Source organism: Periophthalmus magnuspinnatus, chromosome 24 (genome assembly GCF_009829125.3).
Source record: "Periophthalmus magnuspinnatus isolate fPerMag1 chromosome 24, fPerMag1.2.pri, whole genome shotgun sequence".
Taxonomy (NCBI): Eukaryota; Metazoa; Chordata; class Actinopteri; order Gobiiformes; family Gobiidae; genus Periophthalmus; species Periophthalmus magnuspinnatus.
Genome location: NC_047149.1, coordinates 16,963,322 through 16,989,510, shown reverse-complemented (window position 1 = coordinate 16,989,510; position 26,189 = coordinate 16,963,322). Strand labels below are relative to the sequence as shown.

The window sequence follows — 26,189 nt, the reverse complement described above, 5'->3', positions numbered from 1 at the left end:
ACACAAAAGTTACATATTGTACCTACTGCGGTTGTGGTTAAAACTGGAGTATCCAACTTTTTTGTATACGAGTCTTTTTTGTGGTTTCCCCCAGAGTATGTTGTTAAAGCAGCACTTTTGACAAATGAGACGGCTGTGCGCTGTCTGCAGCTAATAATAAAGGATTTTTATTTCTTGTCAAGCCGGAAGTAATGGCATTGTTGACATTTTTAGACTCTTTTATGGTTTAGTAGTTTAAATGTGACAGTTGCCAAAAACAGGCACAGTATAAATAAACCTCGTAGTCCATTTTTTATTTTATTTTCACATAGTTTAATCAACAAAAGTTACATACATAGATTTTTCACAGTGTCCTATTGGCTTTCAAAATGGCTCTTTATTCAAAACAGACACAGAAACATAGCGGTCATATAAACTACAGTACATCATTTCTTTTGTCTCCTGTCACCTATGTCCTTGTCCACTCTTCTCCTTCTCTCCTTCTCTCCTTCTCTCTTTCTCCGCTTCCCTCTCTTTTTCTTCCCTCTCAGAGCTCCTCGCTGTGAAAAGCTGAACAAGAACATTGCCGTGTTTATTGGATTCCCTTTTACAATAGTGTTTTGCAGCAAAGGCTATATTATTCAAATTGCAAAAGCAGCTCTGTAGCGCATAACGACTGGAGTTTTTCAATATATTTCTAAGATGTACCAGGCCTGAACTTTCATCTGTTCATGTTTATCTAATTACCTCAATCATTACTCTAATAATCGCCGTGGGTGTATTGCTAAATAGGATGCACAGTCGGTTATGCAAAGATCTATGGTTTGAATCTGGAAGTTTTTAGTTTTACTTAGGACTTTGACAAAAAAAAGAAGAAAAAAAAAAGATAATTTCTGATTGGCACTAAAATGTCTGAATATTGATAAGACAAGACAATAACCCTTTTAAGTGTAATTATGCAAATGGAGACTTTGGAATATGAGGCATTACAGGCCAAATGCATTAGTGTCAGATATGTGGGTGACACTGAGAACCTGAATCTAAATCTAATTGAGAGTCTATTTTGCAAGACTGAAGAATAAACCGACCAAAGCATCATGTCATTCATTTGACATGTTTAAGCGTTATCTGGCATCAGTGTAAACACAGAACATGTTAGCTTTGACATTAGCACTATGTATATACAGTGTAGACAGACAGATATAGATACGAGGGTCATTCAATAAATAAGGTGAATTTTTCGGTATAAGGACTTTTAATACACATAGAAGTTTACTTTTTTTTTTTTTTTTTTTTTTTTTAATTTTTTTTTTTTCACATGGATTTAATTTCTTTTGCAGATAAAAAAAAACAAAACACTTTGAGAGTTTTGGCAATTAACAAAGATGGCCAACCAAGTAGCATGCTCCAGGATTGAACAGCAATCAGTTATCAAGTTTTTGGTTGCTGTAGGGTGCAAACCCATTGAAATTCATAAGAGAATGTCACTGTGTATGGTTTGATCACCTCAGGAGACCTCACTTCTGTAGGCCTCCCAGGCCTGCCTTCATCCTCAACACTGCTCTGTCCTTCTTTAAACAATTTAGCCCACTTGTAGACATTTTTTTGTCTGAAACATGTGGCACCATACACAGTTGACATTCTCCTATGAATATGGGTTTGCACCCTTCCGCAACCAAAAACTTGATAACTGACCGCTGTTTAATCCTGGAGCATGTTTCTTGGTCAGCCATCTTTGTTAATCGCCAAAACTCTGAAAGTTTTTTTTTTATCTGTAAAAGAAATTAAATCCATGTGAAAAACAAGTAAAACAAATAAAAAAAATTTAAAAAGTAAGTTTCTATGTATATTAAAAGTCCTTATACCGAAAAATTCACCTTATTTATTGAATGACCCTCGTAGATATACAACTGAATCAATATATCTAAAAATGAATGAAAGAAAAAATAAATAAATCTCTCCACAAGTGATATTGTTCAAAAGGTGTTTAAGTAATTAGGAGATCTATTGTTAGGCCATATTTCATTTATTTTAGAGCAAAAACATGTCATGTGCTGCTAACTCTTACAATGACTCCTTTGGCCATCATCGCAGTGGTGTTATAGATCAGTGAGTTCTAGTGTTTAGAGCTATGAGGGATGCTGTCTTACATGTGAAGGGGTCAGTTAGCTGGTGAATACCTTCCTCCTCATCTTCAGGAGCTACCAGCCTGGCCACCAGCGACCACAGACTCTGCAGCCAATCAGAGCTCTCCTCGGATGCCACCGCACTCGCCGCTGCCGCCGCCACTGCAGCTTTCAGTGGACGAGCAGCTAAATACAGAAGAGAGTCATGTAAGGGTGCAATTACAATCTCCAAGTGACAGTATGAAAGACCTTTTTATTTATGTACAGTAGTAAATGAGGTTTTCTTCCACAGGGCCACTGTAGAGGTACAATAGGTTAGAGGGACAGTGTGGTGTGCTGACATCGAGTCTGATACAAACCAATTAAATGGAGCATTGACATTGTTGCCATAGCAGACACAATTTATAGACAATGGTAGCCTGTGACCTTAAGCTTATTATTATACTAGTGTGCTTAGAAAGCAATGAAAAGGTAATTAATTGCAAATGGCGAGTGGCTTTGTTGGATAATGTAACTTTTCAGATGGAGGGTCAGCCACCTTGTCTCCATGGAGATGTTACTGCTGCACTTCCAGTGTAGAGCACTGAATTAATGTACCAAGTAGCATCACAGGCCAGATAAATGGTAAGAACTGTGGAGAGGGGAGCCTGCTCAAAACAATAATGCATGTTTTTGAGAAATAAAAACACCTGCTGTGAATAAATCCCAGATGGAAAGGTGAAATGCCATATTGTGGAACATCAGGAAAAGCACAACATGTTCAAAGAGATGAGCAAGTGACACAACCCCCCCAGACAAGTTAAACAGAGCACCTTTAACCAAGCACTTTTCTTCTATAACTGAAATGGATGAGTTCAAGTTATGAAGCCTGAGAGAGCAGTAAACTTTAACAACAGGCGTAATATTTAATAGCTGTTTGAATGAGAAGAGAGAGAGAGCACTTGCCTCGAGCCTTCATTCCTCTTTTTCCGATGGACGAGGGAGGGGGCAGACCTGCACCACATAAAACATCATATCAATACAGGGACAACATGTAGGGTTCAAATGGACCAGACAGGATCAGAGAGGGTGGGCGAATGGAGCACACAGGTTTTCAGAAAAGACAAAAATCATGCAATCACCCGTAATCACCACACATTCGGAGGTCAATTTGCAACTCAAAAGAAGGCCGTAACAAAGCCAGCATCACTGCAGTCATAATCACACAGGTCATGCACAGGACATGCAGATCCAAAACAGCCCACAAAACACAAGCTTTCAGCCAATCTTCTGTCCAATCATGAAAATTATCTCATGCAGTAATTTCAGTCAGATGAAATGTTTAAAATTCAAAGTATAAGAAAGAAGAAACATCAACATCAGCTTCGGGCCTGTTTATAGTTATTTTTAGTTATGGAGTAAATGCTCTGTCCTTTTGCTGTCACATATAATCTTTGCAAATGCAGATACGTGGACTCAAACTGTGTCATTTCTAAGGATGTAGCTGTCGTTGAGGAAATTCTTGGTTGACTGAAGACATGTCCCGTGCATCAATTAATCATAGCATGCATGGCCCTGGCAAAAGGTCTCTAGGATCCTGCACAAAAACGATTATGTGAAGAGGCAAAGATTACGCTGTCAAGTTACTCCCAAAAACTCTAGCTAACTCTCCATGTTTTCTCCCTTCTGCTGTGGTATTTATCAACCTGTATGCTATTAAATCTTAAGTATACGTTCGGAAGATGACTACAATATGGCACCAGAGCAAATCTAAAATTATGTAACACATGTAATGTCTGTGTAATCTCTCAGTCGAGCCATAGCAACGAAAATGAAACCCTGTCAACTGGACTAGACAGCAGTGAAACGAGCCACACATATCTTCACTTTAAAACTTTTGCCCAGTCAAGAGAATTGAATTTTTCTTTTGCTAATCCATATTTGCCTCCAACTAAAGCAGAAATGAGTTCTTTATGCTGCAATGGATCAATCATAGACGGGCCACTTAGCGCTAACTGTGGCTGTTACAGAGAGAAGGGACCTATCAAAGAATCTGTGGATGTCTTTCCAATTAACGCTGACAAGAGAGCAGAGAACTAAAACCAATAATGTTTTAAGATGATGCTAAAACACTAATTGCTGTCATACACCGAGACATAATATAACCTGAGAAAACCCCAATAATGACTTCAAATCTGCACTATTCAAGTTTATTTGATGATTTGCAAACAATTCCACCTAAATTTTAAGCTTTTTCCTCAAAGTTCTCGCTCTGCCACTATCAAAATTAGTTGGTATCTCATATTTTACTACATTTTTTCTTTTGTTTTTATATTTTCTGATGTTTTTCAGAATAGCTCAGACATAGAGGTAAGGCTGGGAGATTGCTAGTCGAGTTTGCTGTATGTGATCGCACCAAGATACAAGAGGAAAAAAAATAATAATACACGGTGCATTATGGGCTGGCACCTTTTTGTTTCCATTAGATGCTGTTACTTTGCCTGAAAGGTTCCACTCTATGGCATTAAACTGAAGGCACCAGGCAAGATAACAAGACAAATCTGTGGAGATTGACCTTAAAAATAGATGAAAGATTGGACTTTTTCAACCATCCTAAACAGAGGGATGGGTCAAATGCACACAAAATTTTTCAGAGGACAATTAAGTGCACCTTAACCTAGAACTACACTTTACATTTAGTCTGCAATATAGGCAAGGCAAAGTAGAAATAAATGCATTTAAATGACAACTCCAGACACATTGTACTTCAATCTAGTCCATTATAATGGGGTCTATTTTTCTCTTTTATATCACATTAGATGTTCTTTCAGTTTATGATGTATGCAGTCACCATGGTAACATAATTAATGCTGTTCATTCACTATTATAATGGTTTGTCTGATGTGAGTGTTGAAGACATAGCCTATACAACTCAGCATCATAATGTTACATTTACACCAAACTGTTGCCAAGGTAATATGAATACGAGCCAATTGTGTCAGAATCAATATAGTTTAGAAGACATTTTTTGGCCTTTGTTGCTTTTTTAATTTATTTGCTATTTATAACATCGCACTGAAGAAATTTCTGTATTTCTGAAACAAAACAAAATCAAAATTCTTGTTCTTTCTGGCTTTTCTGGAACAAATAATTGGGCACAAGGTCTACAGTGTCTCTGCCGAATTTGAAATGTGAATGTAATAAGTGACAAAACCGGTAGTGCTATTTTGGTTTGACCCTCTCTGACTCAAGCTCCCACTATCTTCATACTCACCTACTGGTATTAAAAATGACAAACAGAAGTCATAGGGACAAGTACATGGACAACCAGTTCTCCTGCACTCAGAGCCAGTTGGCAAACGCTTGGGTGATAAGACTTGAATCTAATGTCTAAGTAATTCCCCTTGAGTCTGCATTTAGGATATGATCTGCATTTAGGATATGACCTGCATTTAGGATATGATTTGTGATGTTTTTCATCTTTTTTTTTTTTCTATATCAGACAATTATAGGTAAAATATTTATCAATTACAGGCACACTGTCTGATAAATATTATGAACAGCAAAAATATAATCTCAAAATGAATATCCCTACACTATTGGTTGGTTAAATGTTTATTTATCATTATACTGTGTACACAAGCTGTAAAGCAATTTGAAACAATCAGATGGATGTTTTCATGGATGCTTTTGGAGATAGTGGACAGGAAGACACACGAAGAAAATGCAAACTCCACACAGAAATGCCTCATCCAATCTGGGAATTAAACCTATGATCTTGTTGCTATAGGGATTAACTGCTATGCTACACAGAGCTTCTCATTTCTTAGTCAAATGATTACAATGATTGGTGACTATAATGTTTTGCAAAGGTTCTCATTCAATTCACAATTGCATTGACACTTGTTTTGGTTTTTGGACCTTGTTGCATTCATACTTTCTCTGATTTGGACCTGTTTCATACTGGTTTAGTCCTGATACACACATTTTTTTGTCTAACGCAGGTCCAACTCCCAATTTAGTCCCAATTTGTATTTGTTTTAATGCAAACCAGCCTTACAGAGCAATTGTTTATCAAAGTGAAAGGCTGGCTGGCATTAAAATGTAGAAATAATTAACAAATGCCATGAAAATTCGTTGTGTTTTCCAGAAATGCCTGTGTAATCCTCCTCTCCTCTCATTATTTACACTCTCTGTCATTTGTCTCCATAGGCTGCAGCGTGCGTCAGATCTTCCCGCTCTCTGTGTTCCAGCGCAGGTGTCTCTGGTCTCTCTGAGGAGCGTGTGAATTAGCACATGGATGGGCGTGTTGTGAGAAAGGTGGGCTCAAAAGTGCTAAAACCATTGTTCTGCTCCATCTCTCCGGATCTCTCTAATTTGGCCTCCCCTGAGCTGCGCGGGTGTGAGTCTATGGGATGCTATCATACATCCTAGTCGTAAACGGCTCATTAATACTTTGACATTTCTGTGATTGGCAGTACACAAGGAGCGCCAAAAATGCCAGAAATAGACAGGTTAGACTATTCATTTCATTAAAACATGGTTAACGAGAATAGGTTTAAGATTTTACTAAAAAGTCTGCCTTGTTTTGTTTGATACTTTTAGATATGTTTAGAACTGTACCTCCTGGTTGGACATTAGCAGATATGAAATATATAGAAATAATATATACTATAGCAATCATACTGTAAGCAAAAATATTTGACATCTGCTCGAAGAATGACTTCCTTGTGCATAAAATGTCCCTGTATTTTGGATGGAATTCTCAGTGTTGTTGACATAGGTCACTGGTGGAAGAAGGGCTCATATTTGTTACTCAAGTAAAAGTACAGCGATACCGGAGGAAAAAAATTGTAAAAAAGTAAAGTATCAAATGAAAACATCGACTTAAGTCAAAATATTAAAGTACCCATTTAAAAATATACTTCAAGAGTAAAAAAGAAAAAGTATTTTGCACAGAGTTTGAGATTTAATAAAGCTTCAAATGTATTGATTTTGATAAAGATTTGTTCTGAGTTTGGTTCAACTTAAACAATTGAATCAATTGTTCTTTCCTAACAGTTTTGATTTCTATATTTTTGATTGCTCAAATTATAAACTTGGTGAAAAGTCCAGTTAAAAAAATGTAGTGGAGTAGAATGTATAGATGTCTGCTCTCAAATGTAGTGAAGTAAAAGTAAAAAGCACCCACTTTAATACATACTGAAGTAAAGTACAGATACCTAAAATGTGTGCTAAAGTACACTCCTTTAATACTTTTACTTTGTTAAGTTCCTCCATTGACATAGGCAGAGGTATTCTGTTTTAGAACTCAGTGGGATCTCCTGTATTTTTGTACTTTTTCTCTCAACTTTTCCACATACTGCCAATTAACTGATGTAAAAGTACGATAAATATTTACCACAGGCACTATCCCACCAAACCTGACTAGAAAAACATTAAAACCAGTCATATGTAGCTTCTCAAAACTATTCTCTATTCCTCCATAAAACATATTTCAATTCTTCAAATCTCTTTTAAGTTTTAAGTTGTCTTCTCTTCTTCTGACTAGCTCTCTTAACATTTTTGAGGTTGTTTTTCGAGTGTGTAGCGTATAGCAGACACATCAAAATGACAAAGCACAAAGGACACAGATGAAAAATCCAAATTTCGCAGCTGGGATGAAACGGAGAAGCCCATGGGATTGTGGGTAAGCTCTGGGCGGAACAGAAGGCAAACAAGTGGATAGAGACGGATCTGAGCTGGAGAGCCATGATAACAGGCAGATGCTATTTCCTACCCTCAACCCATCTCGCTTTCTTTTTTCTCATTTTCATCACTTTGTTTAGATTCGTTCTATTCTTTCATCTAGATTTCTACTGTATCTCTGTAAAAAAAAAAAAAACACTCACAAAAAAGATTCCGTTATTTAGCTTAAGTATGATTTTACTACCTAAATTGAGGTATCATTATATAAAAAGATCTAAATATAAGTACAACCAATTACTGCCTCTTCAATCTGCTATTTCATTCTTCCATAAAAAATCCACAAACCTTGAACATGATAACAACAAAAGTACTTCACTCGCATTTCAATTAATTATACGTCAATATATAGATGTTGTGATATCATTTAAACCCAGCAGCACATTAACTCATTTCTACCCAGCTAATTAGATTTATAAGTTTATCATTTGCATTTGAAGTTCAGCATGAATATTTAAAAAAAAAAAAGAAGATTTCTTGGCAACTGAAAAGAGGAAACATAGCTGGGTGTTGCGTTAACTTTACCAAATTAATTCCTGAGAGTTCAAGAGCTGTTTTTATAAGACATAATACAATGTAATTGTAATTGTAAATACATTCTCCTCCTTGTTTTCATAGTCTTTGCTTCCTTAAGTAGCCGTCTATTCTAGTGTTTATCTCCTCCTATTTATAGTATCTGTATCTGCACATTGTCAGCCAACACAAAGGGAAAATCCACACCAGTATTCTTCTTTTGTACACAACCACTTCTTTCTGCTCATTTACAAATATTACCCTTTATTGAAATGTCACCGTTTGAGAAAAGCTTGTGATTAAAAATTCAGTCTGGCTTTCTGTCATTGTCAGTTTGGAAATATTTACTCCACCAAATGACCCATAATTCCATCGCACAAGTCTTTCCATGGACTTCCGACGTAAATTTAGTGAGATGCTGCTGCTGCTGCTCTCTCCACTCAGGAAATTGACTGGTAATGTGTCCTGCAGACTGCGATAGAAATGATAAATTTGTTTCATATGGCTTTTGATTCTGTTAAAATGTTTCCGAGTAGATCGCGTTAACAAAATATGCTATCGTTCAATGTCAATAGTCTTAGCTTATATAAAACGATACTGCTTTTTCACACTCTTACTGTGGTAGCCTTCGTCCCACAAACTTCTCAGTAATACAGTATTTTCTTCTGCAGTGGAATGCTCCTCAAAGAATGTGGTCCCATACAACCATTGGGTAAACACTTGAAATACACTAGAGCCACTTCAGCTCATTAAACAGTGAAAGCCTCAGAGCTGTACAGAGATCAGCTCTACAAACACGAAGTCAAGTTAACTATTACTCCGGGTTTACTCACTCTGCTGCTAAAAGGCATTCAAATTACGGATGGGAGTATCAATATTCACGTATCGATATATTGATACTGAGTCAGCGCAAATGTGGGGATCGATATTGTTGCTCAAATATCGCTGCTAACAAAATTTTCTGTCAGTGTTTTGGGTCAAAACACCTCCAGCAGCATTTTGGACTGATCCGTCTGTGTCAGGTATTGTGCTTGTCCTTCAGAGTCTATTTGAAACCCTTTTTTAATACATGTAATCACCCATAAAGTTAGACCAGTATCGAATATCTGTATCAAAAAATTACTCCCAAAGAATTTCGTATTGTATCAAAATTACACGCTGGTATCACCGCCTCCCAAATTCAAATAGGTCTCCAACGATATAAGCAGTAACATTGAAAGGACCTAGGGCTTTTAGACCATGTTATATAATGAATTCTCATCAAAGGAACAGTTGAATTGGAATTTTCTTATGGAGGTATTACAGTCCCAGAAATGTGAGTGTGTGTAAAATGAATTTCTCTGTTATGAGACATGGTCATGTCAAGTTGTCCCAAGTCTGTCTTTATGTAAAATTTGAAATGGAAATTTAAAAACTTGTGGTGAACTTGCATGCATCAGTTTGTCTCATTAATATCCATTTCACTACATTATATCAGCCTGTTTTACGGTTTGGTAATACAACCAAAAATGAACAAAAAACAGCCTTTTTGCCCTAATAATCTATAGCCTTTTCAACAATGTCAAAATGGAAGCAAAAGCAAAACAACACAGACTTAATTTGAATGAAATGGATTTTAAAAACTTAAGACAATTTGATTTCATGCTTGCAAATGATTCTTAATTTTGTCAGCTTCTTGAACAGGACATCAGATCACAAGCATGAATTAATTGACAAGATTACAAATGTTCGTTATAACTTCAAACCAAAAGCAAATGACAAACAATGAAACAACAATGCTATGACAAGTCAGGCCTGATTCACAGCATGTCACACATGCTAATGAGCTAATGCTAGTAACCATTTTAGTCAAGGAGCAGGTGGTATTTGTGTTCCCAAATCCTCAAACACAGTCGTCGCCCACCGAGTGACAGGGAGTCATTTGTTCTTTTGACAACCACATCATCAGCCCGCTGCGATCATACTAATTGCATTATCGAGCTTAGTCATTTTCTCATTTCAGGTAATTCAGTCTCGACAAAATAAGCTGCGTTCACATTTGGGAAATAGATGTCATAATTTTAGATACAGGACAAATGGATGGAGTGACGCTGTTGCTCTGTTAGCATGCTAGTTGTTGTTAGCAATGCGATGACAATAAAAATATACTTTTCTGAAAGTTGTGAAAACATGTATGAATAAATGCAGTGAATAACTAGGAATGCGAGTACAAATTGAGGAATACATTTGGAACACTTTGCAAACTGTTTAAAATCAATTAGTTCTGTTTTTCACATTTTTCAGGTTTTAAAATATAACTTTATGCGAGATTGGCTATTTTTTGTGAATTTTGTGGAATTTTTTTTATTTATTATTTTTTTGTTTTTTTAATTACATAGACATTAACCATAAACCAGGACAACAAATTTGCAATTTGACAGTTAAACAGCAAATTTTACCATATTTTGACCTTCCCTCCAGCTCAGTTTTAAACAATAAGACATAACAAGACACATGCACTTTTGAAATCATGCTAAAAATATATATTTATGTTAGAAGTAGTTGATTTTTTACCAGGCGATAAACATTTTGGGTCGTCACAGTATGAAGTATACTCTTTGGATGGGATGGTTGATGGTTGGAGATGAAGGAAAAGAAGTATGGGTAGAGGAGGGAGGACAGGAGTTAGCAGATGAGTGAGAAAAATGGCCTATCCGTGTAATAGAGGAGGATAGACCAGAGATGTGGCGATGTGAGGGTTGTGGTGACAGTTGGTATATGGCTGTGATAAAGGTCATCATTATATAAAATCAACTAATGCTATGCTGCAGAAAACGCCAATAGTGTAAAAGTCACACCGACAGCTTTCCCCGCAGTGGTTCATTAGTAAGGGATCTTTGTGTCCAGACTGATGCATTTTACAAGCGCATCTAGGGTGACAATACTTCAGTCTGGGAAACTTAAAGTGGCTGTTCCCGATAGAGTAAATCTGTTTTGCCCCAATACACATAGGCAATATTAAAAGCGGCTCTTAGGGTAAAAATGAGACCACTGTGGACTGTCTGCGTCTAAGCATTTATCCACGTAAAAGCATGCTGTAAAGCTGTTGTGCTGTTACCATGTTAGTTGTTTTTAGCAGTGCCACGACAATGAAATCTGCTTTTCTGAAAGTTGTGAAAAGCATGTATAACTAATTACACTGAATAATTAGGATGCTGGGAATGCGAGTACAAATTGAGGAATACATTTGGAACAGTGCAAAACTGTTTAAAATGAACTAGTTCTGTATTTTGCATTTTTTCCATGTTTTAAAATCTGGAACAGCTCCTTTAAATAATGCATGAACGTATGAATTATTATATTGTATGGCCACAGTGCATTTGAAGAATCAGACACAACTCACTTCAACCCATTTGATTGTCTAAAATCTGCTATAAATTAGATTACAGATTACATCTTTATTATTGTTAGCATCCATCAATGAGAATTTTCCTTATTATATTGTAAGAAGAAATCAGTTGATCTTGGTGCTTCTTTGAGTCATGCAAAATATTATTTTATATTTTTGCTCTAGATACTTAAGCACATGTTGCAATGAAAGCAAGTCTTGTGACAAAAATGCCATCTGTGCCGGTTTTAATGTGTCAACCTGCCAACTATTGTGATAAAACACTGTTTTAAATTTCAAGGCGTGCTGTTCTTTTGCTAGTGGGAGTTTAAATTTAGAATATTTGAATAACATTGTGTAAGTGAGACAAAAGGCTAACAGTATAATCAATAAGATCAGTGCAATCACATTAAGAGTATAACCATTTTCGTACTGCAAAGATTCACAGTTTAACACAGGTCAAAACTGCAGAATTTCTGGCACTATGTTGAATTTGAGGAATATCTGTGTGTCTTTGACCAAGGTCATCTTTCAAGTTAACTTTTACTCAGGAACATTTTATCCTTCCCACTAGCATGAAATAAAACTAGGTGTGCCTCAAAGGCTACATCATTTGTAAGGTTAGTAAAATGTGCTCAGGCTAACTGTTGAAATTATCTTAACACGCTACACCTAAATTTGACTAAAAATATCAATAATTTCCTTCATATCTGCATTTAACAAGTCCCACAAAGCTGTTACAATGACACAAATGCACTAAGGCTAATAGCTATAACATTCAAGTTGCATTTGAGTCATTTCAATCAATAATACCCCTTTCATCAAATGTCAACAAAAACAACAGGGTCAGAATTGAACCAATCAGTTCATACGCAAAATATTGATCAGGACTCACTTATGGCTGTAATCCAATTTGACTGCCTGAAATCTGATAGAAATGTGATTATAGCATGTTTATTGTTGGTATTTATTGAAGTAGATTTGGTTTACAGACTAATCCAATTTACAAAGCTGAAGAAGCAGTGTTTATTTCTGTGACAAAATCAAAACAAATTTAGTTACACCAAAATAAATTAGTGGCGGTTTAGCACCGGGGAATCTGTTGATCATGTTATGCAGAAAGCAAAAAGGCATGGCTTGTCTTAACATTCAGATGAGCGAGTTGTCAATCATAATTGGAACTGCTAGATTGAAAAACAAGGGTGTTTGATGGGAGATCTACACACACTTCAATCAGTGATATACGGCTGTAATCTTGAGAAAAAAATAATTTCCTCTTATCTTATGACAATGAAGTAATTAAACTCTGATCACACAAAATGAAATTTGATCAGTGAAGCCAATTAAGTCGTGAGCTGCAGATAAGCGGATTGGGCTGTAAGACGAAATGGATAGGCTATAAGTTTCTGTAGAGTCTGGCTGCATTTAGGAGAATGATATAATTATAGGATAAAAAGACAAAATTTCAAGTGTTTTGTCTAATTAGCTACTGAAGTGTGTGGACCTATATTATCTTGTGTATGATCCAAAGAGGAGATCTCACAAGGTGAATGCATGCGGCTTTCAGCAGACTCTGCATCCAAATCAGGAAGTCATTTGATGTAACATGATTGGCTTTTAACTAAGGCAGAGTGATGATCAGTGCAGGTTATCGAGGTCTTCTTCAGCTTAAAGGTTTATTATGTAACTTTTCTGGTGGAGGGACTGCAATTTTTCGTCAGCATAGCATTAAACTTTACTATTTCGACCACCAGACCAAGTTACAAGTCAGATCTGTGAATTAGCAACCCTACTCCCAGTAAAAATGTTGCATGTTTTTAAGGTATTTGTAGCAATTTCGAGTAATTCAAAACTTACAATTGAATTAAAATAGTTATGTTTAAGGCCATACTGTGAGACATTCCAGGAAAAGCAATAACATCTTAATAGAAACAGAATAGTGGCAGATCCTCCGCTAGAAAAGTTACAAAGTGCTTCTCTAAGTTTTTCTGACATGTAGTTGGTAAGTATAGGCTAGATGGGAATTTGATTAAATGCATGCAAAATCATATCTGGAGGTGTCTGTAAATGTTTTAAATTTAAATTACTTCATACTATATAGTTTCTAAATGATATTAACTACTGGTCTAAAGTGCAGTTAGCAACAATGCATTCTGAACAGTTTTGTCAGCATTGCCTTCTACAGAAATTTGAGCTATATTAGATTGGATGTTTGGGGCCAGATTTTACTCAACCCAACAAAAGCTGTGCTTCTGACACATTTATTTTTAATACTTTTTTCTTGCGTCTAAGTGTCAACTTTAAGCACAAAATGTTCACTTGCACCTATAAAATATATCCATCAAAACAGGATGAGAATGGGAATATAAAATGTCTCACTCAGTTGTCCAGGTATGATCCATAGTAAAAGAAAAATACAAAATCTGTCAACTGGACAAAAATTGTAGGAGTTTTGCTGCTCATCCAAGCCACTTCTTCAGTTTGGGTCAGATTACTGGTGGATAGACACTGCCTTATGTCTCCACTGAAGCTAAAACACCTATTGTTTACAGTTCAAAACCACCAAATATGAGGCACAGTGCACACTTGGTGTAGCTCAGCAGACCGAGCCTACAAACAGAAACTATAAACAATGTATGTTTTTATTTTCAGTGTTATTAGTTCCTCCCCTCAGACATATATAAGGCAGTGTCCAGCAGTAATCTGACCAGAACTGAAGAAATGGCTTGGATGAGCAGCGAAACGTCTCCACTCCTATAACTTTTTATCCAGTTGACAGATTTTATTTTACATTTTTTACGATGGGAATATAACCAAATGCAAATGCGCAGTTGGCCACATATTCCTTTAATGTGTTGTTACATAATATATTTTAATAAGTCTGAAGGGAGATAAGTTTGAAACCCCTGGGACTGATCCAGACAAGAAGACGACCATAGTTACTGACCAATGAAGCACCAAGGACCATAATGAACCATCTGAATGGTTCTATCTTCTGCATAGCTGGCATTGCATACTGAAATGATGACCTTCACAAGATACTGTCACTTGTAAATTATGAGCCATAAATGTTGGATGTGAAATGGTGTTTAAATATGAATGATGTATAGATGTCTGGAGTAAAGAATGAAAAACTGGTAATGCATAAGTGAAGAGTCAACAATGTTATAATCACAATACAATGGGAACTTCAGTTATGTCATTACTGAATGGTAGAATTATGAAATGAATTGTAAAGTAACAGATATATGAATCTAACTCACTGCTTGTACCTGCCAGAGTAGTGTAGTCGAGGAGGTCAAAGAGGACGATGGCGACCCCGGCCCATGTGATGATGAGAGCGATCATGAGGAGCCAGGCCATGGGGGAGCTGAAGGTAACAATCAAGTCCTCCATGAAGGTCCTCTGAGGGCTTTGGGGGGCGGAGTCTGAGTCTTTGGTCTGGCTGCCCATTGGTACAGTAATCTGGAAATCAAAATACATGTTCAAAACAGGGAGAGGCAAACAGTTATATCAGTTGCTATCAAACCTTTTACATTAAGTACCGCCAAAGAAAAGATTTGGCTCTCTGAGTACCACCAGATCTAAATCAAGTGTATAACAGGACTATTCCAGGTCTAATTTAAGGCTAAACCAGGTCTAAAAGTGGACTACATCATTTTTACTGTAGTTCTAAACAAGAAATTATATTAAAAATGAGCTCTAAATTAAGCAAACCCACTAGAGGTATCCAAGTACCAACGAAGGAGCTTGCACCACCACAGTTTGAGAAGCACTGCATTATATCATATATTGTCTTTGTTATAATATTGTAGAGTGTGAGCTACTGTGTCCAGTAATCCCTGTGGATCAATAAAGTTTGTGAAGTGTAAGTCTAAACAAGGCAATAGGAGGTTTTGAAAATACAGGCCTGAAAACATAAATGCATTTATGCTAGGCACTATTTCCTCTTATAAACTGCCAAAGCACAAATGACTTGTTAGGATCACATACTAAAAATACATGTAGGTGTCATAGGATGAGTATGCATGGTGCACTTTGTAGTGATTTGCACGTTTGTATTTGTACTGCATGCTTTTATTTTACTGTGTGGAGTGCTGTGTGTTGTACTTCCTGTTTTAAATCACTGTATACCTAGCATTGTTTTACCCATAGATTGTATAAAGAAATGGGCTAAATGAGTGTGACGTCACTCATAGTGCTCGGCTCCAGCCAAATGAAGCTGGTCAAGGCTGGCAGTTGGAGCCAATTTGGAGACACGTTCCATATTTGATATTCCAACTGCAAGAAGCATAGCAACCAAAGAGCCAATCCGGAGCAAGGGTGTTGAAGTTAATGCTCTTTCCCGTCTGCACCACTAGTTTAGCTGGGAGTGGGTGCTTAGCAATGCTGTCAATCAAACCTGTTGCTAACTCTAGGGGGTGCAACCTTGGGGAAGAAGGTGCTGCGTTGGCCTTGATTTAGGGACAAAATAGCTAAATGAAAACACCAGTAGCACAGATTAATACAAACATTTTAAGACCATAATGATGAGCCTGACAGCACCAGTTACAAAAGAAATTACAAACAGTCATAGAGGACGGGTGTCAACATGTATGAAGACATAGACATAGACAAACCAAACAACTTTTACAACAATTTCTGTGGAACAATCTAAATTGTCCATATAAAATAAAATGTGAGAAATCTTGAATGTAGGGATTCTCATTTTTAGATGTAGCCAACTTATGACATCTGAACAAAAAACCTGGGAGTGAGAACATTCAAAACAAATTATCTCAGTTCATCTTGTGCTGCCAAAAATACAAAATTCAACCTCAAATTGAAATCTTCTTTTAAGAAGCAGGTCTACAGGGTAGATATTGTTTATCATTTTAAAATCTCCTTTAGAAGAGAGAAGTAACTTAACAAATGTAGAGTATATCTTCATGTTCACAGAATGATCTGGGCATGTCCTTAAAAGAAGTTCTACTAAAGTCCTTAAAAATTGTTTGTCTCATACCCTCATTAAAAAACTTATTGTTACATTTAAAATCAATTAAGTTACAATCACCTTCAGAATGGGTAAGGGTATCCTAACAGATGAATACTGAAGTGTACTATTAATAAATTAATCAATGGTGTTGTGATTGCTTTGCAGACTTTATAGAAAACTTTCTACTCACATGTAAAAGTATATTTTTCTCCAAATGATGAGAAGTTTAGAATATTACCATCACAATACATTAGATCCTTAACAAACATAATGCTTTTGTCAAACCTATCAAATTTGAACATTGACTTTGTTCCTCTCAGTGTTGCTCTGTTATTCCATAAAGTTGACCCATGGTGAGAAAAATTACAGTTAAATATAATTTTCCAAAACTGAAAGTTCTGCCTGTGAAACCTAAGCAATATAATTGGAATTTTGTTGATCTCATAATCACCACAAAATAGAAATTCAATTCCTCCAAGTTGCCTAAAAATTATCTTTGGAATATGGTACCACATAGAAGTTTGTCATGACAAGAAGGTTTTTAACCATTTTATTTTAAAAGTACAGATCACTGCCTCCCTTCCCGCATTAATCCACCTTTATCATACACTTTAACAAGTTGGGACCTTTTAACATAATGATTTTGTTTTTCCACAAAAATTGAAAAATGATTGAGTTGGCTTTTTTAGTGTTATGTGGTGATGTACACATGGAACCTTCTGTTTTAGTCAAAAGGTTTCACCTAAAAATAGTCAGGTTTTCTCTTAACCAATGACTAAGACTTTTTTATATATATATACATGCGTTGATCATTTTGAAATGTTGACATCTTCTCTTTTGATTGTGTTTTTAAAGATCGACATTCCCAAATATTTAACTTCATTTTCAATTCTAATTGATCAGATTTTTTGTTTTTATGTTGACACGAATGAAGCAGAAGAATTTCACATTTATTCATATTTAATTTTAAGAATAATGCTGTTTCATCAACAAATTCACTTATTTTATATTGTCTGTCAAAAACACATATTCCATGTAAATCTGGATAGCCCTAATGCCATACTGTGCCTTGAATCTGGAAGTGAGACCTGGGTTTAAGGACACAGAACTATAAATATTGTTATGCAATATTACAAATAAATAAATAAATAAAACAAATAATAAATCCAAAACCAAACATCTTGAAGGCTTCAAAAAGGAGTGTTATAGTGTATCAGATACCTAGTAGAAATCTAAAAATAACACTCACTGTCAATATACTGTTATAATCCAACATGTCAAGTATCAATGTAATGTGACTTCTAGTTCTACCTTTAACAAAGCCAGACTGACTCATTACATGATAAGGTAATTGGTCTCCAATTATCCAACTGTAGAGGATCTTTTTTGGTTTTGGGATTAAGGTAATAATTCCTTGTTTCATTGTGTTACCTGTTGAAACCCAATCCAAGAGAGCTCAATGGAGCAACCCTCTAATATCTTTCTAAAAGAACTGATACAACTCGGAGGTTAATATATGGCATTATTTAATTCTTCAATTTGTGACATCTCCTTCATACATTTTTTGAAACATAAGTAAATTGGGGTGATAAATGTCCTTAAAGCATTAAGTTAAACTTGGTAGTCTGATTCAGAATGCTGTAATTGGATTTGTATGATTTGGAGTAAAAGTGATGTATTTCACTATAAACTAAATTGGGGGTCCTCAGTGACAGTTCCATCTATGGATAATTTGATCATTTTCTTTTTTATTTGCCTTTGTTTTACAAGGTTGAAGAAATAAGAGGTATTTTTTCCCCTTCTTCTATCCAGCAGCTCGAGAGCTCACAAATGCACTTTTCACTTTATCCATATAGAGAGCATCCAATTCACACTGCAGTTTATGTAATCCATCAGTTTCATCATTTGATCATTGTGTCTTTTCACATAAAAAGTTCATATTATCAACAAGGCCTAGTTGCTTTTGTCTTTTCAAATTTGAACTTGCTTGTCTAGATGGAAAGCTCTCTTACTTTGTTTTTCAGCCATCCCCATTTACTTACAGCAGCCATTTTTAAAGAATCAGTTTCTAAAATTACTTGCTTAACATTTTTACCTATCATTGTGCCCATCAACACAAACCAGAACATTTACATAATTGAATTCAGTATTATTATGACCCAGTGACCATTAGAATAATTTATTTGGTTGATAATTTTACCTGGAAATCTATTAATCAGGATCATTACCCCAGCAGAGTGTGAAGTCCCAATGGCTAAAATAAACAGAATCTCCCCATTGTAGCTTTAACAATTTCACATCGTCCTGATTAGAATGACTTTCCTGTAAACAGACAAAATTAGCTTTTTACTCCTTACTAAATAAGAAAATTAGCATAGCGTTCAATAAAATAAAATAAAAAACATCATACATGATGCATTAAAAGCTTCTCAAACAAATAACAAGACAAAGGAGAACGTGTTGGGCTGTGCCTAGTCCAGATCCACGTGTTGGTTTTATCAGGAGCGCTCTCTGCCCTCTTCTTGCATCCTGGACAAGTGGCCACTGCTTTGCGCATGCTGCTCTATCGTCCCAGGAGAAATCTTCTTTAAAGTGGATGCACATGTCCTTACACACCCGGGCATCTCTGGATCATTTCCACACGTCGTCTTGGACAGTCCTCGACATGAACTGCATAATGATTGACCACAGTGCTGTTTGAAGTTGCCGCACTGCCAGTTTTGCCAAGTCGATGAACCGTATCCACTGTCTCACAAAGCCGCTCCACAGACAGGGGCACTACTCTGGTCAGGATGCCAATGACAAGCTCTCTGTTGTCGTCACCCTCCTTCTTGGGCAGACCGTTTATCTTCAAGTTCCAAAGCCGTTTATAATGGGCTTGTTCAGGGACCGCTTCCCTGAGATTCTTGTTTTCCCTTTAGAGCTTACTCATTTTCTGCTGCAAAATGTCGACGTTCTGTTTGTTCTCCTGGATCTTAACAGTGTTGGCTTCCAATTTGGCCTCTTTTTTCAAGAACTCAGTTTGAGAATCCAACTTTCCCGATGTTTGTCGAGAGTTGCCTTTACCTTGATCACAACTTTCAAAATAGACTCGACTGCGTTGTTTTCATAGGTTGTGTGTCTTCTTTTCTTTTTTGGGGTTGGGTGCTTTCAGAGGAGTGTGTTCCAGGTTAATGGGCTTTTCTTGGGGGAGCTAAGTCATCAATCTCCATGTTAGTATCAAGAACTTGTTCATCGCACACTTCTTTGAAGATCAGATTGTAGTGTAGATTGTGTCTTCCACTGTGGTTAGTTTAGCTAGTATAACTTTTGATTACAGAAAAGGGAGCTCAATTGACTATAGACTCAGTTTACAACTGTAACTTGCCACAGGCGTCTTGTTCTGATTCATTAACTACACAGAAATCACATTCAAGAACAAAAATTATAAATTTTAACGCTGAAATCTGCAAAGTGCAACAACACACTCCACCATCTTGGTTCCTCCAGCAAAGAGAGACAAGGAGTGATACGACTATATGACTGAGCCAGTTATATCTAACTGTGAAGAATGTTTGACTGCCTCTGCTTCCCTTGTTTTAGAGAACTGACTGCACCCCTGGAACCCCCACCATTTTAATGCACTTTTAGTATTTTATTGCTGGGCCCAACTGTTTTATTTATTCTATTCTACCTTTTGTAATTATTTTTTAGGCATTCTGGTGTTAGTCTCTTAGTTGTTTTTTTTTACACTGTTCACCTTGTTTTAGACCTTTAAGCCTTTTAATTGGTTTTATTCCACTGTATTTTAATAGTTTCTAGTCTATTTTAACCAAAAATTAGGTGGCGTTGCTCATTATAATAATAATAATTTAATCTCGCTCGGCCACACAGGAATGCCCCCAGACTCCCTATGGTTTCTTAAAATGAAAAATGAAGGATTGCAAGTACTTTAAATAAAGTTTATCAAACAGGGCAACAAACTCCAAATTTAAAATACCAGTTATGTCCAAAACACTTAGGATAAACTGAAAACTGAAGTAAACTGAACTACGTTCCAAAAGCTGATCCAAAATTAATGTGGATGCAATCAACCGACAAAAAGTAAAAGCTTTTGCTGTTTTCATTTTCTGTTATTGTGTCTCTGGGCAAGACATTTCACACATGTTGCCAGCTCCAGTTCTGTTTAAAGTTGACCCCGTAACAATGAAAATAGTACATAAAAATTACAGACCAAGCCATGTGTAAAAACATAGATTTTTGCATTTGTGCATAGCTATACAATCAAGAATCATGGGATACTACAGCACATAACAAATTGCCTTGTTCAAAACCACTACAGAGCAAAAATGTAGATGTATAGCAACCTAGCCACTTCAACTCTGAGCTAATAAAGCGATCTTTAAATGTCCTTTTTATTCTAAGTGCCAGTGCCCTGTAACCATTTTCCTAGCGTGTGCCCTTTTGATTAGTGACATAATGATATAGATCCCTGTGTGCACAGTTATTGCTGATCATGCAAGATTTGTGCAGCCTCAGAACTGCTGACCTCACCTTTTTAAAAACCCATGAGGTGAAAAAAAATAGATATTAAAATCTATCCGTTAAACACATTACCATCAAGAGTGATTACGTGGGAGTATGGTCTTTTAATTGCAAAGACTGATGCAAACACAGCAGGCTAAGATGCTGAATTAAATGGACACGCTATAAGATGCTAGTCCATTTAGCTCACCATATTGGATTGTATTGAGAGAGCCTCCCACTATGCGACGCATGTGATTCGAATCTCTACTTGACAGAGAGTAATTGCCAAAACAGCATGAAAGTGGCACATCTTTGAGCGCGTATATGGCTTGAAAAATGACTGCATGCATGTAAGCTACTGTTCTGATTAATACACACAGCGTTTTATGCACTCGGTGAATAATTCAGGTTTGTGTGCAGAAAAAAAAAAAAAAAAAAAAACAAGACGGAGAGGAGACGAGCAAACCCAGATTACCCCAGGTGATGAGGAGATTAAATTCCATCAAAGTTTGAAAAATCCATTCAACAAGACAAATGGCTTCTCTAAAGAAATTCCTCATTGTTGTATGGCTGCGGTGAAGGGGTGCAGTAATGTCATTATAGTCGGTGTTGGGTTGTTTGTGTTCATTATGCACGATGAGAGTGCAAAAGAAGATTTATTTTCACGTGTACATCTCCAAAGTGATAGCCACAACAGGATGATAGACAGACCTGTTATTTATGAGCCCCAGTGGAATACGCCCCAAACCCACTTTACAATACATTCCTAACAAGCTGTGATTTAGACCGACACATTATAATCAACACATTATATATTACAGAGTAATGCGGCCAAGATGATGCTGATAAATGGACTGGGGTTTTATATGGACATGCCATGAAATACCATTATTACCATTGCACTACAAATGTGCATATTCATTTAAAGGTGCACTATGTAACTTTTCTGCTAGGGGTCTGCCACTTGCTTGTCGCTATGGAAATGTTTTTGCTTTGCCAGGGAATGTTTCACAGCAAGGCATTAAGCTCATCTGTCAGATCAGACCTGTAACTTGGATTGATGATGTCACCTGCTTATCTCGAGACAAATATTTTTAATGCCATATTGTTGAACATTTTATTTTTTATTTTATTGTTTATTTGAATAGAGACAACTCAATAACATGTGCACAGAGACAATCAGATGGCAGACGCTCCACTAGAGTTACAAAGTACACCTTTAAAAGAAAATATATATATTTTTAGTAATTTATTTAGGAACACTTCTAGCAGGAAGCATATGTTTTTATGTGTTTACATGTCCTCAGATGCAGGTACAGTACTTGCAAACACTCAGTCTGTCAGCGTGTCTGCTTCAATGCAAAGCATCATTCAAACCAACCATCAGAGCAGATAACTGGATATGATTGGTCAGTACCAAAGGACCAGAATATCATCCTTTATTGGTTCAGGTCATTGCCATCAACAGCGTCTGCGTCACCCATCACACTTTTAACAGTTATTTCGAGTTGTCAGTAATACAAATATTTCTATGGGTCTGGAGTCATATAACGAACAGCATTGACGTGTTTTGATTCAGGAGCAGGTCTCAGGCTGACCTTTCTGTTGTAGCATTCAGATAACAAACTACAAAATCAATTTAACATAATTCTACCCACTCAGTGCACTATTGTGTGTTTGTATTGGCGTGCACACAACTCACCATTGATTTGGCGGAGCTGGCGTAAGTATCATTGTACTGAATTGTTGTGTGTGGAGGGAAAGAAAGAGCGTGATATAAAACCTGACCATTGATCTACTGAAGGCCTGACAACAAGCGAGCTGAGCCGACATATTGATCCAAAGCAGGTAAAACAGTCACCATTTTACAATGACAGAGTTCAAATGTCCTCAGGCGCACTGAGGGGAAAACCATCCTCTTCACTACTGGTAAATTTAAAACAAATTCTGAAAGTGTTTGCACAATGTGTGATAATGACCGAAAAATACAATCCAATGACTAGCAAATCTCATTGTCAATGCAGTGAGGGACAGACCAGTGTCATCCAGTATAACTGGCATCATTGGCAGCCATGAGCAAGGAATATCTCTTTGCAAAAGGCATGGCAATATATTACAAAAATTTTGGATGGATATTTGTATTGTTGTCTATATTTTTGTAATAATGTGCTATCCAAAGGACATTACCACCAAATACCTGTTTTGAATCAGGACAGAAAAGGCCATGCCAATCTTAGGAGCTTGTTCTAGTGTTCCATCTCTTTGGACCGCAGCAGGTCCTGGGGGTCATAAAGTCTATACAAAACAAAGTTATCTTCACTTCCAGAAATGTTATTATAGGTGCCAGAGTCAAAGTCATTTTGGCCAAAGGAATATCTTGTTTTTCTCACTCAAGATTTGATTTATTGATACTTTGCAGTTGATGTCATCAACATTCTCTTGGGGAGTGAAGCCAACTAAGGGCAATGCTCTGTCTGAAGATCTGTTACTAAAGTTAGACTTCAATCTGAGCTTTGTTTTAACACAAACTGACCATTAAGTACTGATTTAGCTGAACTATAACAGGTGAGCTGATGCTGTACTGTTACACAAGACCCTCTTAAATGTCACAAGCTAGGCTTTATGAGCCAGCAGTTTTTCAGTAAGTTACTCTTTTTTTGTGAAAAATCAAACATGGGCCATAAACACCCATAGTGATCACAGGCTCCAGAAAATTTGTTGTTTAAATCCTTTTTTTTTTTTTTTTTTTCTTTTTTGGAGTTTTTAGACAATCTAAAAACGTATTAGGCTATGTTTGCTAATGTGTGCATTGTGTTCCTCATAGGCACACATGCAAAAGTGATGTCGCTGCAGTATCAATACATAAGGTTTAGTTGAATGAGCTTTTTAGACTCTCCAAACTCTGTTCAGCATTAGTTACTCTATTCTATGACTCATGAAGTTTGCATATGTACCTTATGCTTGTGTGCTGTTTTGAAAACCTAGTGACCTGCCCACCTGTTGTTAGATTCAAGTGCTGAACTTCACACGGCACAAAAGGACACCAACTGCGCCTGCACTCTCCACCTCTGCGCTCAAGGAATGAACAGAATTAGAACCATGTGGGCTGCGGGCCGCTAACTGCACCGAAGGGCAAATGAAAGGCGACAACAGCACGGGGAAGCTGAAGTGAGTCATTAAATGCAGCTTTTAGTACAGGAATGACAATTAGGCTAAACATATTATTGTGTAGAGTTATATAGAATAATAGAAAATGTGGTAGGTTTTGAAATATGTTTTTTATGTTTATTTGAAATCCTAGAAAACATTTGATGAGTCACAATTGTTAGTAGAAGCCAACGGATACAAGCTCTCATATCATATTACATAAACACTGTGTAAGCTAGCTAGCTAACAAAATTACCCAAGCATTTCAACAGCCCCATTAAATAACGTTACAGTAATAGTTTACAGTTTGAACTCTGCTGCCACTACAGCTTTATGCAAGTTTTAGATTTTGTATGCTATGTTGAAACAGAAATAGAGTTTTGATAATAGTTTCTTTTTTAACTTTTTCGTTATCGCCTTAGGTTACGGTATAAGTAATACATTTAAAAAATAGTACATCAGGGGTGTTCATTACGTTGATCGCGATCTACCAGTCGATCGCGGAGGCATTTTGGGTAGATCACGTCCCGTCATCCATCCAGTCACACGACTAATATACAGGACAACCAGTCAGATTACACCTTACCCTAGGTCACATCATGGGCGCTGCACACGCATAAACAAGCACGAGTTAGCTTAACCCTATAGCGTCGGATCCTATCGTCACCGATAGGATTCAAATGGTGACATCTAAATATTTTACCGTCATTACGGTAATCTGCCTCTGTTGTCCCTCGAAGGTGACGAATGAGAGCGCGGGTGCTGCGGGGATTTTCCCAGTCATTTATTCGATGCATCAAAGAAAAAATACGGATGGATGTGTAAAATAGAAGTAGTTGTGTGAAAAAATGCAGTAAATTCTAATACTTCGTTTAACATGATTTTTATGGCTATAAAAAAGACAAAACCGTAATCAGCAAGATTAGCTCTGTTATCGCTTTCAAACGAAAAATGCAATTTTACTCCTGGCTGGCTGTCAGAAGCTACTGCCCGAACTATGCATCCCTCACTGATTCCATTCAGAGCAGTAATCATCATACAAGTAATTACGAACATGTAAGAAGTTCAGTTGTGTTGTACTGTATTATCTCATGACGTTGTGCAAGGTACATCAAAATGCACTGTACATGTAAGAATTCATAATACATTTACAAATAAATATATGTTTAACATTTTTGTATTAGGTGGTAGATCTTTCAGACACGATCATTTTAAAAGTAGCTCACATACTGACAAAGTCTGAGCACCCCTGTAGTACATGCTTTTTCCTTTCCAATTGCTTTTCTCTTAACATGACACAACATGACACTTGAACCACATGGCGTCACTGTCTTCTCTGAGCTCAAATGTAACAATTACAGAAGCATAAATAAATCCGACAATGACTCAAATCTAAAAATGAAAAAAGGGAATCAAATAAGAAATGTTACTGTACCTTGACCTCTGAGTTTGCTCCGAGCTTTCACAACCTTCAGCCCTTTACTGCTAAAAAGCTTTGTAACCCTAGGAACCTGTGTTTAACTTTTATGTGTAAAGAAATCTGAAGAAAGAAAATCTTGAGTGAAGCAAAACTCAAATCCAGCAACAAAAAAAAGTCCTTGTGCCTTGCTGTAGTTCACACCAAGTCTAAAAATAGTCTTCACAGGAGGAAAAATAGACCACTAATCCATGTATTTTTATGACTACTCCCCTGGGTTTTAACTTGTATCCAATAAATAAAAAAAATCTTCTTTAACTTTTGTTGCTGGAAGTTACAGTCCAAAGGCAGCCAGACTGACAGCAAGAGACATACGGTACGGCGGCCAAAAGGGGGCTGACCTGATCCCTCTAACCCTGCCCCCAATGAGGACTC

At 36.7% G+C, this 26,189-nt stretch overlaps 1 protein-coding gene across 6 annotated transcripts; it reads right to left on the bottom strand.

Moving 5' to 3' along the window:
* Positions 1 to 284: 284 nt before the first annotated feature.
* trdn (triadin) lies at positions 285 to 26,189 on the bottom strand. Of its 6 annotated transcripts, none has more exons than XM_055232231.1 (6): positions 25,773 to 26,189; positions 14,973 to 15,174; positions 10,896 to 10,937; positions 3,051 to 3,098; positions 2,160 to 2,291; positions 285 to 549 (listed from the first exon to the last, which is right to left on the bottom strand). In XM_055232231.1, the coding sequence occupies exons 2-6, from the start codon at positions 15,160 to 15,162 to the stop codon at positions 527 to 529; spliced, it is 435 nt and encodes a 144-aa protein (XP_055088206.1). In that variant the 5' UTR covers positions 15,163 to 15,174; positions 25,773 to 26,189; the 3' UTR covers positions 285 to 526. The 6 variants fall into 6 exon arrangements, with proteins under 6 accessions (XP_055088206.1, XP_055088205.1, XP_055088201.1 ...); XM_055232230.1 differs by lacking the exon at positions 10,896 to 10,937 and adding an exon at positions 12,605 to 12,637 and having other exon boundaries at positions 2,130 to 2,291; positions 25,773 to 26,185; XM_055232226.1 differs by having other exon boundaries at positions 2,130 to 2,291; positions 25,773 to 26,184.

Excerpts from the sequence above, each read along its gene's own strand:
- trdn (XM_055232226.1), bottom strand. The coding sequence starts at position 15,162 with ATGGGCAGCCAGACCAAAGACTCAGACTCCGCCCCCCAAAGCCCTCAG. Across the intron at positions 3,099-10,895 it reads CCCAAAATGTTTATCGCCTG|GTCTGCCCCCTCCCTCGTCC; the intron begins GTAAAAAATCAA and ends TATGTGGTGCAG. Across the intron at positions 2,292-3,050 it reads AAGAGGAATGAAGGCTCGAG|CTGCTCGTCCACTGAAAGCT; the intron begins GCAAGTGCTCTC and ends TTCTGTATTTAG.